The sequence below is a fragment of the Squalius cephalus genome (assembly GCF_949319135.1).
Source record: "Squalius cephalus genome assembly, chromosome: 19".
Lineage (NCBI taxonomy): Eukaryota > Metazoa > Chordata > Actinopteri > Cypriniformes > Leuciscidae > Squalius > Squalius cephalus.
In genome coordinates, this window is record NC_137140.1 from 31,540,462 (window position 1) to 31,556,500 (window position 16,039).

Genomic DNA, 16,039 nt, shown 5'->3' on the forward strand with positions numbered 1-16,039 from the left:
TACTCGCCAACGTCAATTTTTACATCGATTTTTAGATATTTGACGCTTGGCGAGTGTTCATTTTAGGCCTTGGTTATGTTGTTTCAAGAACCTGTCGCAGCATAATTCAGGCTATGCAAAGAGGTTATTATTAAAGGTGCAGTAAGCAATTTCTAAGAACTTCTTTAGAAAGAGAGATAGCTGAGAAATTTCCAAAGAGGAAAAGATCAGGGGCCTCATTTCTAAAACTTTGCGTAGGATTTGCGTCAGAAGTGGCGTACGGATGAAACATAGGACGTGCGTACGCACAGAAATATTCGGATTTATAAAATCGTGCGCACACACATCCTACACAGTTTTCCCTTAATAAATCACAATCAATTCTAAATGTAGAGCAGCTTTTGCGGCTTCATGTCACGCCCATAGTTGCCCATAAATATTAACATAAAGATGTTAATATTCATCGATTGCGAAATCATGGCAAACACAGAGAGGAAAACCAAGAAACGTAACTTCACTCAATGTGAAGTAGAAATTATCGTTGGCGAGGTGGAAAAGAGGATTAAAATGTTGTTTGAAGGGCACAGTGTGGGCATTGCTAATGCCAAAAAGGCACTTGAGTGGCAAAAGGTTGCAGACGCCGTTAATGCTGCAGCCTCACAACCTCGGACCGTGGCCAAAATAAAAAAGAAATGGTCGGACATAAAAAAGCGTCATTACGCATTGTGATGGCATCATGGCATTTGATTACCATCCATTTGATTGCATCTGACAAGCTACAGATGTGTTATGAGGATGAATTGCATCACATGCCAATATTATTGCAGAACATATTTTCACTTTTCTTTTTGCAAATACGTGTTAATTTGCATTTCTGTTGTAATCTTCGTTTGATTTTGTTTGTTTTACACTGCAGATCGATCAAACGGGTGTTCGTGTAGGCTGTTAATTGTAAGACTTGCTTTGTGAAGTCTTCATGTTAGGCTATTTATGAGAGGCAGTATTGCCATTTCTTTTACACAATGGTCTACAGTTTCACACACTTTCATGTGTTTCTTCCATCTGCCGACGGTGTCGCCATTTCTCATTTCACCCGTTTTTGTGCGTCAGAGTTTGCGTGAAGGACCGCACATTTTCCCGTCAAGTTTGCTTTTTAGAAATACCAATTATTGCGTAGAGAGCGGCGCACGCCTTCTTTTGTGCGTACGCAACGTTTATAAATGAGGCCCCTGAGGAATATTATTGGAAGAAGGGTTACAATCAGGCAAGGACCTGCGTTAATATTGGAAAAAAATGTTCCAGCGCCGGAGATATGTTAGAGAGCAGGAAGGCATGAAAACAGGTTGCTTTGTTTCTGCTCGATACACGAGTAACATTGCTGTTTCAAAGAACCAAGATGTGCAATGATGATGATGTTGTTGGATCACAACTGATTCATTCATACTTGCGCAAGCTGTCTGATGTTAGTGGTTGCCTGTGTTGCATAGTGTTTCCAGTTTCTTGTGGACAGAGAAATGAAGGGAGGGGTGTGTTTGTTTGGGTGTTGATTTCTATATCAACAGTGTTTTTTCAGAAATCGCTTACTGCACCTTTAAAGGATGGGCAAGGGAGGTGCACAAACCCAAACACTTTACCTTATTTCATCTGCATAGAGGATGTTTACATAAGGTAAAACAGCAAATAAAACAGCTTAATTCTAAAGGTGTAAAGTGGTCATGAAAACTTAATTATGACTACTGAAGCACAAATAGAAATTTAAATAAACAGCTCTATAGCTAAATAAATTCAGGGAGGACATATGTCAATTAAAAAAAAGTCACAGATCACGTAAAGGATACTAAAACTTCTATCTGTGATTTCTAAATGCCAGAGGTTTATTCTGAGGTCGTCTGCAGAAAGGTATGTTTCATAATCACTATTTACTGAAATGGAATTGATGTGATATGTATGTGCGTTTGCAAATATTCTGCGTGGGCTGGCTTCCACCATCAAGTCCATCGGCATCAGCACAGGAACCTGCAAGACAACCAGTTACTAATTGAAATATTAAACAAAACAAAAAACAAACATTTAAATGCATTTACATTTTAAATATGTCATTTTAAATATTCATATTTATGTTAAATATTTTCCACAATGTAAAAAGGAAAAAAAAAAAATTAGCATCTTGTCTCTCCCATCCTAGATTAATTTCTAAGGCTGATTATAATCTTTTATAATCTAAGGCTGATTGTAATGTTTTCGCAACCATATTGTGATGCACTAAAAATGTATTTAACAACACATTCACATGTTCACAGTTCTCTGATGTCAGTTAATGGTCACATGGCATGCAGGAAAACAAATGCAAGTTTTATTTTAATTATTTTTATGATTAATTTTAATCATCTCACTAACCAGTTTGGGTTAATGCAATAGTTAACATTAACAACGAAAAAAGTATATATTACTTTTAATTAACATTAACAAGTCAAATATTTCTACATCGATAGCTAAACATTAGTTAAGGAACAATGAACAATGCTATATTTATGAATTAACTTCACCCATTATTAAAGGTTGCATTAAATTTATGGTTCACTGTTGTACAGTTTTTCCAAAATACATCCTCATCTTGACTAGTCTGCAACACGTCTCGCTCTGTACACGTTTCTGTAAATAAGATTAAGTAAGCAACAACGGGGCATATACTGTAGTATCGAAAAATTGTACTGTCGAAAAGCATGTACTCTACAGACTACAAGTTCTGTAAACATTAGTGAAATAACTATTTATGAATTAAATATTAATCAACTAAAAACATGCACAGCTACTGGCTGCACTTGCAACTCAGAACGTCATGGGAATAAAAGAGACAGACTAACCCGTAGTGATGTGATTCGAAACGGATCTCGCAGTCTTCCGTCTTCGTCTTTAAGGTTGTATCCTTCCGCTCGTTTGTCCCTTTCACTAATCTTCCATAGTTTAATGGTTTTGTCTTTTTGATAAGAAAATTATACAAATCAGTAACAGACAAACTGCATATCTAAAACCTAGTAAGCTAAAATGCAACCATGTTTTCATTTAATCAGTGCAAAATACATTATATTTTTGTCAGGATGATCACAATACTGTCTAGGTAGGCAGCTCAAATACTTTGGGAACATCTATAGAAAAACTACCATTCAAAAGTTTGGGGCCTGTATGATTTTTTCACATTCTTGAAAAAAAGTATATTATATTATGCTCATATATATGTTTTTTTTTTTTTACATACATCTTCTATGGACGTTTTAGGACCGACAAATGTTCATCCAATCATTGCATTTGGTCCGAATGCAATGATAGGATGTCCCACCTGCCTGTCAGAGTATGTATTTCTATACCTCAATTACAAGATGGCAATCCGTGACCCGGAGCTGTTCACGTCCTCAGACTTGGATTTATGCATTACTCTGGCAACACTATCAATGGTGAAATTAATCTGCAGCAGTCAGCTGGTACAAGTCAGAGCTTTGTAAGTTGTTTACGTTCATTATTATTGTAATGTTATGTGCTTTGAGACATGGGGTAATTTAATGCTGTCTCTCGTGACGCTTTGCTGAATCTGCTCTGGCTGTGTGTGACCATGTGTTTTGAAGGTGGTGTGGCTTTAGAGCGCACTTGAAGGAGGGATCTAATGTTCTCAAAGATAGTTTGCTATTGCTAGCCACTCTGAAATGGCCAACACTACCTTTAATGCATCCTTGCTGAAAGAAAATATTAATTTCTTTACAATAAATAAATCTTAATGACCCCAAACTTTTGAATGATAGCACAAAAAAAAGCAGAAGCAAAAGCACAATTTACTCTTCATACCATTTGTGGACAGGAGAAAGTGTGCAGCGTTCTGTTGTGGGAGCCATCTGATTTTATTGATCTTCTCCTCTATTTCTAAACTTTTCAAGTAATCAAACTCAGGCTCATGACTCTGAAAAGTGCTGTACACGTTGTATTCCCCTCTTGAGAGTGGGCGGTTTTTACTCTGTAAAGAGAAGCATTGAACACACAAGTTAACACATCTATTGAATCACACATTCTAAAGAAATGAAAAAAAAACTACTCTTTGGGTTGCATCACCTCCTGTTCTCTCTGAAATATGACGACTCTTCCCCCTTTGTCTCCTGTGGCTAGTAACTCCCCAGAATAGTTAAATTCAACAGTTGAGATAATGTCCGCTGTATATGCAAAAGGAAGAAAGAAAGATAAGACAATCATGCATCTCATGAATTCAACATGCACAGCTTTAAAGAAAGCACAAAGCTTTGACATCAAAATTGAGCCAAGTTACTTTCTAAATGCATGTTCATATGTTGTGCCAGAGACAAACAATGTTTGTCTTTCATTTAAAGTGCTCATATTATGCTATTTTAAAGGTTTCTAATTTTGTTCTGTAGGTCTCTAACAATATGTTTACATGCATCCAATATCCAAAAACACTAATAATATTCGCACAATATACACTGCAGCATCACCTCTTTTCTCAGTGTCTAAAAGGTTCGACAAAGGTTTCAGTCTCTCTAAACCTCTCCTTTCGCAGGCCAACTCTGCTCTGATTGGTCAGATAGCCCAGTCTATTGTGATCTATTGTGGTCTACAGCTTACAGCGTGTGTTGGAAACAAAACGGCCTTTAATATATCTGAATTTCAGTTCCTGAGCTTCTTCAGCGCTTGTACAAACAGTAACAATGGAGTCAGTTTTATTGTATCAATTCGAGCCAGAGTCTTTGAAAGTGGATTTGGCTTCAGCAACAACTACAGTGTTTAATTGCGGGTCAAAGTAGATGTTGTCCACGCCAGTTGTTTGACCACAGGCTAGCATTATACAAATTGACTGGAATTACTGACAACGTTTCAGGCAGTTCAGAATCTGTTCTTTGTCTATTTATCAGCACTTTGATCTATGAAACTTTGCAAATCTTTTATATTCACAAACAGTTATATTACACTTTAAAACATTCATTATTCAAGTCTCATCTTCATGCATGCTGAAGTTTAACATGTTTTAACCTAAAACTCAAACTGGAGTTAACACAAATCTGTTCAGTGTGGATCATTTCCTCTCTCCACCTCGCTGATCTCTCCCGCTCCGAGGGAAGGGCACAGGGATAAACAGAGGCATGATTCAGTGTTCCTGAAACAGAGCAATTAGCTCGACGCACCCAGACCTGGCCTTCATTTAGACAACGGTTCACATGCCAGAAACACAGTATTTGAGATAATCAAATGCCTCTTGTACATTTATAGAACTGAAACCAAGCTAATGGCTATTTGGTTTCTTTACTGTGGATTTGATGAGGAAACTTTACAACAGGTGAGAAACGCTGATAAGCAACGAATCAAAATGGAGAAATCTGGTTTTAACTACATGTTTGGTTATATGGTGTCTGATTAAAAACAGTGAGAGGTAACTGGTGTCTGATAAAACAAAAAACAAGGTTATGATATGATACACAGACAAAAAAAAAAAAAAAAAAAAAACTTCTGTGTTTAACGGTTCAAAGAAACTTCACCACTGAGTACCACCAAAGCTACGGGAGAACACACTTTACTCAACCTTGTGAGAAAAAAAATAAAAATAGCAATGCAACAACATTACCTGCCCACAAATGAATGTGCCAGATGAGTTGGAGAACATACTTTTACATCCAAAGTAATCGGACATCTTTATTCCATTTAGGAATGGGCACAAAAAAATGTCTTATTATTATATAAAATGTTATATCTGATAATATATATATATATATATATATATATATATATATATATATATATATATATATATATATATATATATATATATATATATAAAAAATATTTTTTAATTTTATTTTTTAAATGTGGTCGATTTGATATCAATTCTCAAAACCCACGAATCGATCTTCATTCCCTGAAAAAGCTTAAATGCACTGATTATTTCATTTGTATCTTTGTTCAATTTGTGTTATTGCTTGTAGTTTAATTATTTGTTCTTTTTTTATTAATGACTGTTTACTTGTCTTTAATAATATTTTAAATTTGTATTAGTAGTTTTATCTGTAGTATTGAAATTGGAATCGAGAATTGTTAAATTTTACTTGCATCTAAAATATTGGGTGTCATTACCTTATTTATTGCAATACAAGGATACATGGGTCAAAAACAACAAAAACAATTTTATTATTATTAATTTTATTAATTTATTACTTTGTGGTTGGGTCAGTAAAAATGGAATAATTGAAATCAGTGAATCAAATCGAATTGAGATCTTGTAAATCGGAATCGAATCGAGACATCTGAATCGATACCCAGCCTTAATTCCATTTCAAGCTAACTTTTATATAACGGGCAAAAAATATTTAAATATATAATGAATAAAATCATATCACTTCACAAAACAGAACATGCTAAATTATTTTATTTTAGAAGGACATGGGTTAATAAAGTGGCTGGTGTAGCTCAAGAGGCCCCAATGAAAGTTAATAGGCACCAAAGTTTTCCAAATTTCTCCTTTTGTAAAAACAATCAAAACACAACTGATTTATGAAAATCAACTAATAAAGTCATAATTTTAATCACAAATAATCATGATTACAATATTGACCAAAATAGTCTTGGTTATGACTTTGCCATAATCCAGCAACCCTAACAAATAGAAATCCTGGGTTGAAGGATCAGCTAATAAGCAACAAACATACAAAGCCCTCGGTTCTCTGCACGTGTGTGTGTTCTGGACCGTCTGTGTCTGATTAATCAATCTCTTAATTCACACCAGTGACAGAGCGAATCTGATGACTCAGAAACATCAGCGGGTGAACCTCACAAAACACAGCAAGAACACGCCTGCTGCCCTGCTCATATTTCACTCCAAGATCAACAAAGATAGATATGATCATATTTTGGAGACCGTTTTTCACATTGCATAAAGCACACAATTAAGCAAATTTTCAGCTTATATTCCCATTACAATAATGTTTAAGTTAATAAGCAAATAAGATGTGCACAAATAGTTGTCAACACTTAGCCTATATTTAAAAAACATGAAATACTACTGTACATATACTATATTTGCATATTAAATAAAGAAAAATTGTATTTTGCTATTCATACATTTAATAATAATAATAATAATAATAATAAGCAATTTAATGATAGCAAATAAGATATGCACAAAACTCAAGCGACAATTTATATATTTAATAAATTCAACATTTGAAATTACTACATGCCTTTTTATACATCTACATATGCATTTTAATGTAATTATCATCGTTATTTTTAATATAACATACAATATAATATATATATATATTAAAAATATTTGCAAATACAAATTCAATATTTGAAATAAATATTCAATTCTTTGCATTTATAAATAAAGAATTGTATAATAATGTTAATAATAATAGTTAATAAAATAAACATTGACATTTTCAGTATCAGCACTGAAACTATGGTAAAATATATGGCTCATACTGGTTTATCAACTTCTCTCAGTAATGACATGACTTGCTTAAGGTATATTGTCATAAAAATGTACAAATGCAAAACATCTTACCATAAAACGATTTTATTTCTGCAAAATATATACACATTTTATTTAAAATATTTGTCTTGACTGTGGGTGTTAGCTATGTGACCTGGACATGTTTATGTGAGATTCATTTTATCGAGGAGAGCCGTGGTCATTAACTATCTGGATTTTTCATCCTGTGCATCTGAAAAAGACGCAAGTACAGATCCAGAGGAAACACCACTGTACTGTATCAGACCCAGAGCAAACACCACTGTACTGTATCAGACCCAGAGCAAACACCACTGTACTGTATCAGACCCAGAGCAAACACTGCTGTACTGTATCAGACCCAGAGCAAACACCACTGTACTGTATCAGATCCAGAGCAAACACCACTGCACTGTATCAGATCCAGAGCAAACACCACTGTACTGTATCAGATCCAGAGCAAACACCACTGTACTGTATCAGACCCAGAGCAAACGCCACTGTACTGTATCAGATCCAGAGCAAACGCCACTGTACTGTATCAGATCCAGAGCAAACACCACTGTACTGTATCAGATCCAGAGCAAACACTACTGTATCAGACCCAGAGCAAACACCACTGTACTGTATCAGACCCAGAGCAAACACCACTGTACTGTATCAGACCCAGAGCAAACACCACTGTACTGTATCAGATCCAGAGCAAACACTACTGTATCAGACCCAGAGCAAACACCACTGTACTGTATCAGACCCAGAGCAAACACCACTGTACTGTATCAGATCCAGAGCAAATGCCACTGTACTGTATCAGATCCAGAGCAAACGCCACTGTACTGTATCAGACCCAGAGCAAACACCACTGTACTGTATCAGATCCAGAGCAAACACTACTGTATCAGACCCAGAGCAAACACCACTGTACTGTATCAGATCCAGAGCAAACGCCACTGTACTGTATCAGATCCAGAGCAAACGCCACTGTACTGTATCAGATCCAGAGCAAACGCCACTGTACTGTATCAGACCCGGAGCAAACACCACTGTACTGTATCAGACCCGGAGCAAACACCACTGCACTGTATCAGATCCAGAGCAAACACCACTGCACTGTATCAGACCCGGAGCAAACACCACTGCACTGTATCAGACCCGGAGCAAACACCACTGTACTGTATCAGATCCAGAGCAAACACCACTGCACTGTATCAGACCCAGAGCAAACACCACTGCACTGTATCAGACCCAGAGCAAACACCACTGTACTGTATCAGACCCAGAGCAAACACCACTGCACTGTATCAGACGCAGAGCAAACACCACTGCACTGTATCAGACCCGGAGCAAACACCACTGCACTGTATCAGATCCAGAGCAAACACCACTGCACTGTATCAGATCCAGAGCAAACACCACTGTACTGTATCAGACCCAGAGCAAACACTACTGTACTGTATCAGATCCAGAGCAAACACCACTGTACTGTATCAGATCCAGAGCAAACACCACTGCACTGTATCAGATCCAGAGCAAACACCACTGCACTGTATCAGATCCAGAGCAAACACCACTGTACTGTATCAGACCCAGAGCAAACACCACTGTACTGTATCAGACCCAGAGCAAACACCACTGTACTGTATCAGATCCAGAGCAAACACTACTGTATCAGACCCAGAGCAAACACCACTGTACTGTATCAGATCCAGAGCAAACACCACTGTACTGTATCAGACCCAGAACAAACACCACTGTACTGTATCAGACCCAGAGCAAACACCACTGTACTGTATCAGACCCAGAGCAAACACCACTGTACTGTATCAGACCCAGAGCAAACACCACTGTACTGTATCAGATCCAGAGCAAACACCACTGCACTGTATCAGACCCAGAGCAAACACCACTGCACTGTATCAGACCCAGAGCAAACACCACTGTACTGTATCAGACCAAGAGCAAACACCACTGTACTGTATCAGACCCAGAGCAAACACCGCACTGTATCAGACCCAGAGCAAACACTACTGTACTGTATCAGACCCAGAGCAAATACTATTGTACTGTATCAGACCCAGAGCGAACACCACTGACTGTACTGTATCAGACCCAGAGCAAACACCACTGTACTGTATCAGACCCAGAGCGAACACCACTGTACTGTATCAGATGCAGAGCAAACACTACTGTACTGCAACACAAACAGCCGCAGCAGCAGCGGGGAAGCGTAGGCAGCAACATGACGGGTGATGACCACCACCTCGGCTCGTACACAAACCATCCGAACGATTCGTCCTAAACCTGCTTACGTCCACCTCGGACATCCTACAGCAACATTACATCAGCACCTCCCGAAACCAGATCAAATCACAGCATCATACAGTCACCCAAACATCAAGGTCCGTTAGCGCTAGGAAAAGCATACCAACCCTGACCTCGTAAAGCTCAAAAACAAGCGGAGCACACACGGAGATAAACGCACACATACCCATCCTGAAAGGTAGGGAGAAGCCATTATAGCACAGTTCCAGACTGTGGCAGTCAGCACACAGAAGACAGAGGAAGATTTAAGAGCCTGGAGAAGCTGCGGTGTGGACGCAGGGAGGGTGAGCGACGGGGTTCTGTGCGGCCATGTTAGACAGGTAAGATCATGAGGGGAACCAGCCCCCCCCACACACACACACACACACACACGCACACACGCATGCACACTTGACAGGGACCCTCCAATGTGTCATCCCAAATGAATTATGGCCTCATAAACATGATCATATAACTTTAAGGGAGTTTGCAATGCAGTCCTTCCCACAAATTACTCACTTCCTGTTTAAAAGTCATTCAGGGCAAGAGAAACAACAACTGAAGCTGAACAAGATGGAAAATTCACAATATTCACCATGATTTAAAAAATAAATAGAAATTTACATAACATCCAAGACATTTCACAAAAACATTGCAGTTCATTACTGGAAAACAAAAACAAATGTGTGCATGAATTATATATATATATATATTCATTTCAGATAAATTCACAATGATTTAGAACCATAAATGGTATATATACACATATTTTTTAAACTACTTGACAACAATAGCTGTTGTTTTAAGTTATATTTTTGTATACTTTAATCGACTGTTTATTGCAATATCAGGCATATCACTTTGATCAAAGACAACATCTTATTAGCTAATCCTTAAGTGATGAGTCAAACAAACAATATGAACCATATTTTGCACATTTAGTCCAGTAAAACACATGCATCAAGTCAATAACACTTTAAGAACATCTTATGACTAGTCCTCGGGTTCTTGCTCTAAAATCAAAAGCTCGACAACAAAAAAAAAGAGAATTGAAATGAAACCGGAAGTCTTCACACTTAGGAATTACTTGGAAAACACATTGGCTGTGAGCCAGCGACTATCTCAGAGCTGTTTAGTGAGAAAGTGTGAGTGTGAGAAAGTCCGTATTTATTTCTATCTTTAGATCATGCAAGCAACACAGTCTAAAGGTCTGCTAATAAAAAACAATATGGGGCAATACTGTAATTGTATTTTGAATCCAAATTTGCATGCATCCTTATCACTACGGCATTAAAATTCCCAAATGCACAGAATTCAGAGAAAAGGAAATTTGCCACTCGGAGCGACCACATCTCATAGTCTAGCAAGCAATACAGTGATCTCTAAATAACCTTCTCTTCCACATAAGGGGTCAGTCTGCTCAGATGATATTACACAAGTCAACATGTGTCCGTTTCCTAGAAATCTGTTTTATTTTTCACAGAGGGCAAACCTGGAAGTGGCAAAAACATCAACAACCAACCGCCACCATGCAAACAACAGGCTAGTTTACAACAAGAACGAAAACTATAAAGATAACTATTAGCGTACACACCAGCGGACGATATCGTTCTTCATCGTTAATCGATTTTCAGAACTATATATCTTATAGTTTCTTATAGATTCTTATCGATTTTCAGAACTATATATCTTATAGTTTCTTATAGATTCTTATCGATTTTCAGAACTATATATCAGTGCTGCCAACTCTCACGCATTGAGCGTGAGACTCACGCAATTGACACTTTTCACACAGTCTCACGCCACACATCCATTTTCTCACGCACAGAAAAATTGCGGAGCAAAGAGGTACTTTTAATATTAAACTAATTCTCAGCTCTTAAATTCCATCAATTTTATTACGAAATTCAGACAAAAATACGTTTGGCGCTTGTAAATGTGACGTGACAGATCGCTGAGCGCTGACACGTGAACCGATCATCTGTTACTTTTTTATTTAAAGATGCAGTACAACTTACCGAAAGTATACATAATATCGACAAATTAGTGTTTTTCAACCACGGAAAGAGGTCAATATATAATAGCAGGAGAACAATTATGTCACATAACGTTACATTTACCTCAGGAAAGCCATTTAATGACCATAGCATGTTAATTGAATAGAAAAAATAGCTAGAGAGGAGATTTTGCTGAGCACTATTACATATTTATTATATTTTTACTTATGTCATTAAATAATTGTTATTATAACAAAAACTGCATTATATTTAATTTCATTTGATATTTTTAACCTTTAATAATACCAGCAGATTGGGCCCTCTATGTTTACAGCATTAGGTGAGATATTTTTTTTAAATAAAATTTATAATAAACATGTATCCAAATTAGTCAATATTGAATAAAAATTGGAATCAAATCACAAGAATAGAATTGAAATCTTGAAATTTTTGTCAAGCAATAATAAAAACTGTATCCTATCAGTCATTGTACAATGTAAACATTGTAACATGTTGTCACTAAACTTCATAAAATTCTATTTAGTTACCAAACGTTGACAATCACAATTACACTTATTGTGATGCAATATTTGTTTTTACATACCCCCCCCCCAAAAAAATCTCACTCCAAGCTAAACTCAAAAGTTGGCAGCCCTGATATATTTATCGTTATCTTTATAGTTATTGTCCTTGATGTAAATGGGCCTTAAGTCACTAAAAGCTTTTGTTTCAACATTATACTTCATTAAAGGGTCAGTTAACCCAAAAATGAACATTCTGTCATTAATTAGCCTACTCACTCTTTATTTCATGCCAAACCTGTAAGACTTTTGTCACAAATGAAGATATTTTTTTTATGACATTTTTTGAGATTTCTGTCCCTTTATTGAAAGTCTATTCATCCAAAATTCTGATGCTTTAAAACGTTCATAAAAAAAATTCTCAATTCTTCTGAAGAGACACGACTACTTCATATGATTAATAGATATAATTTAGGCTTTTATTCACACATTGATCAGAGAACGTACATAGATAACTCAAATTTGGTAAACGGAAGCTCAAGCATGCTTGCTTGATGTGTGAAATCCAATGAGGTTTGTTCTCGCGAGTCAAGCAAGCACGGTTGAGCTTTTGTTTGTGTTTACTGATCAATCTTTATATGTGAATAAAAGCCTACATTCAATCCGTTCACCATATAAAACGATCGTTTCTCTTAAGACTTGGATTAAACGGATGCATTTATATGGATTTATTTTATGATCTCTTTATGAAAGTTTAAACCATGAATACTTTCAATGAATGGACAGAAATCTCTCAGGTTTCATTGAAAATATCTTCATTTGTGTTTTAAAGTTGAATGAAAGACTTGTGGGTTTAGAATGACATGAGAGGGAGTCAGTGATGACAGATTTCCTTTTAAGAATCTCTCTGAACTGAATAAAACGGTGTCAAATAAAAAGCAACATTTAGTCTTATAAAAAGCGACAAGCCACACACAAACCTGATAGATTTATCTAAAATACTTCATGCAGAAACTACCAAAAAAGCAACAAAAGCCTCCCAAAAACCTACTTGGCAGAAAGTGCTCAAAAAACGAAGATAAACATGGATGGTCTTTATAATAACTAATATAAAAGACCATATAAAAGCAAATAAAATAAATAAAAATGCAATATAAAAAAAGCAAATATAAATGGCAACAAAATCGAAGCACCACAATGAGCGTCAATTTGCTTTCAGAGATTCAGAAGCACAACTGTATTCCCAAGCCTCACTCACTGATCTCTGGATGGACTCACACTCAGACACGACACATGGATAACGTGAGCTGGTCAGACCAGTTGGACGTGCTTTCCGCCGTTTCAAGGCAGGATGTGCTTCCCTACTGGAGCCCCAGAATGCAGCACACACGCTCATCTAGCAATCTATAATGTGTCATGTCATATTAATACATTTTTTCATTTTGTTACTACTGTGCCATGCTGAATGCTTGTTTGCCAACATTTGCCTTCATGAGATTAAAAACTCACAAAATAGTATGCGGAACACTGCGTTCTTTCCCACGCTGACATGTTTCCTACTAAAACTGACATATTGTTCTCTTTAAATATAGCCAATCATCTGCTACTCGTCATTGCTAGTCAGAGTTAAGGCAAGACACTACAGGAAAAACCATTGTTTTTTTCTTCTTCTTGAGATTGCAGGCTATCTCTTTCAGACTAGAGGAAAGACAACATCCAAATTACACATTTATTTTATTACACTTTATCTTTTTGCTTAAATTTCAAATGCAAAACGTAATAAACACTGTTTCCTGATTAAGAAATCTCGACTTCAGTAGCACTTACAGTAAAACTTTACCGTTTCATTTCGAATTATATTTTAGAGGTTTTTACAGGTTTTTTTTTTTCTTATCACATGCCTGATTTATAGAACATTTTATTTCTTTAAACATGGTGAAAATGCATCATCTGATTTAAAGACTGACAAAATCAGCTCTATAAAAACCTATGTCAACAAAAAAAAAAAAAAAATTGAACCTGGCTTTATCCAATGTTCAGATTTCTGTTCTGCAAATATATGTAAATTAGTGCATATTAATTAGATCATTGTTAATTTGCATATTTAAGCCTAACATTTCAGAAAACTTTTGTATTAATGTACAGACTAATCGACTGGGGAAGTATGGTTATTACATTTTTTTTTTTTACCTTGTTTTCCTGTGGTATCTTGCATTAAGTAGTATGCGGGGAGCATTTGATTGGACAACAATTTGGACACGCCTTTGAGTGCAACTTGAGTCATCAGTATTTTTACACGTTTTCCTCCAATTACGGTTTCACTTACTTAATTTCCACTTAAATCAATAGGCTATTTCACGTCCATGCATTTGCACATATATATATATATATATATATACACACACGTGTCGATGTGTGTTTTGTGATAATGTCCAGCAAACTGTGCATTACTACTGACATCTATTAGCAGGTGGTTTCACCCAAAGCGACTTACAAATGAGGAACATCACAAGCAATCTGTCATTCAAGACCAAACAGTATTATTTACAGTACTGTAATGCAAAGTTAGACGAACAAGATCATCAAGTCTATCGCCTTCACTCCATAGACTATTTAAAAAAAAAGTGTGAGAACACATTTTTTGGACAGTAATGTCAATCTTTGGGATGAACGTGTACATTTTTATGGATTTACAACACTCCATCTCTTCCTATCACATCTCACCATGCATGATTTTCCATACAACACACCTCATCGCTCATGCATACTCACCCAAGGGTGATTAAGACCAATGCAAACCATTATTTACCTTCTGCAACATCTTCTTCTATGGATCCTTTGACCTGGGAGAAGCACCACTGGAAATCATTGCCTCCACCAACCCCTGCAACAACAACAACACAAGTGCATTTAAATGCATGCACAGATCAACCTCCCAGAAGCATTTAATCACGCTGAACTCAAACCCCTGCCCCGCACGAGCATGCATACTGAGATAAAGCAGTGTATGTGGGTTTGATGTAGTCTCAGTAAAGGGGGCTGGTTTGATGTTTAGGCCGCACTGCTGCCGCTCGCGCCCCCGCCTACCAACACACACAACCCCCAGCGCGGCGCGTTTACCTGCCATCATCTCCGGTGCCTGTGCCTGTGCCTCGAGCCTTCAGCGCGGCTTATCCTCGAGCTCAGCCGGGCGGACGGTATGAACGAGCGCGGAATGAGAGCGGGTTCAGCGAGAGCGGGATCTGCCCGTGATTTGCTTTCGCTTCAAGATGGCGCACACTCCCGTCGACATGACACAGTGACGTCATTTAATCAAGCGCGCCGTGCGCCCGGCGCGTCCTCGCTGCGCTGAGGTTTGCGCAGACACTGAAAGAGTTACGCAAATATGCTAAACGCCCTTGTTTGTTTGTTTATTGGGTGGATGAATGTGTTAAACATAATCGCAGACTTTCAGTCTCAGTCGTGAACAATGGTATAATTTATTGCTTGTCGTTTCAAGCTGCGGTTATTTGACAAGTTATGCAAAAAAAAGTGTGAAATATGATTTAATAGGTGTGTGTTTAGGATACATAAAATGCTAAATCTGGACAGAGAAGTTAGACATTTTATAATGAGGTGTTTTCATTCCACCACCACAACAGTAAGAGGCCTATTGAAATGTGGAAGAAATTACATTTGTTCATGAAGCTTCAAAGATTAAAAAAAAAAAAAAAGGAAGACAAGGGAAATGCAGTTGGACA

The 16,039-nt window shown here is 37.1% G+C and overlaps 1 protein-coding gene across 1 annotated transcript in view; it reads right to left on the reverse strand.

Annotated features, from left to right (window-relative positions):
• Positions 1–15,619, reverse strand: part of ppp2r2d (protein phosphatase 2, regulatory subunit B, delta) — a 20,889-nt gene extending 5,270 nt beyond the window's left edge. Inside the window, exons 1-6 of the mRNA XM_079851025.1 lie at positions 15,420–15,619; positions 15,109–15,183; positions 4,078–4,175; positions 3,817–3,982; positions 2,844–2,956; positions 1,818–1,995 (exon numbers count right to left, since the gene is read on the reverse strand). Of these exons, the coding sequence (XP_079707151.1) occupies positions 1,818–1,995; positions 2,844–2,956; positions 3,817–3,982; positions 4,078–4,175; positions 15,109–15,183; positions 15,420–15,429 (640 nt within the window). The 5' untranslated portion in view covers positions 15,430–15,619. The remainder of the gene's footprint in view (positions 1–1,817; positions 1,996–2,843; positions 2,957–3,816; positions 3,983–4,077; positions 4,176–15,108; positions 15,184–15,419) is intronic.
• Positions 15,620–16,039: the final 420 nt, after the last annotated feature.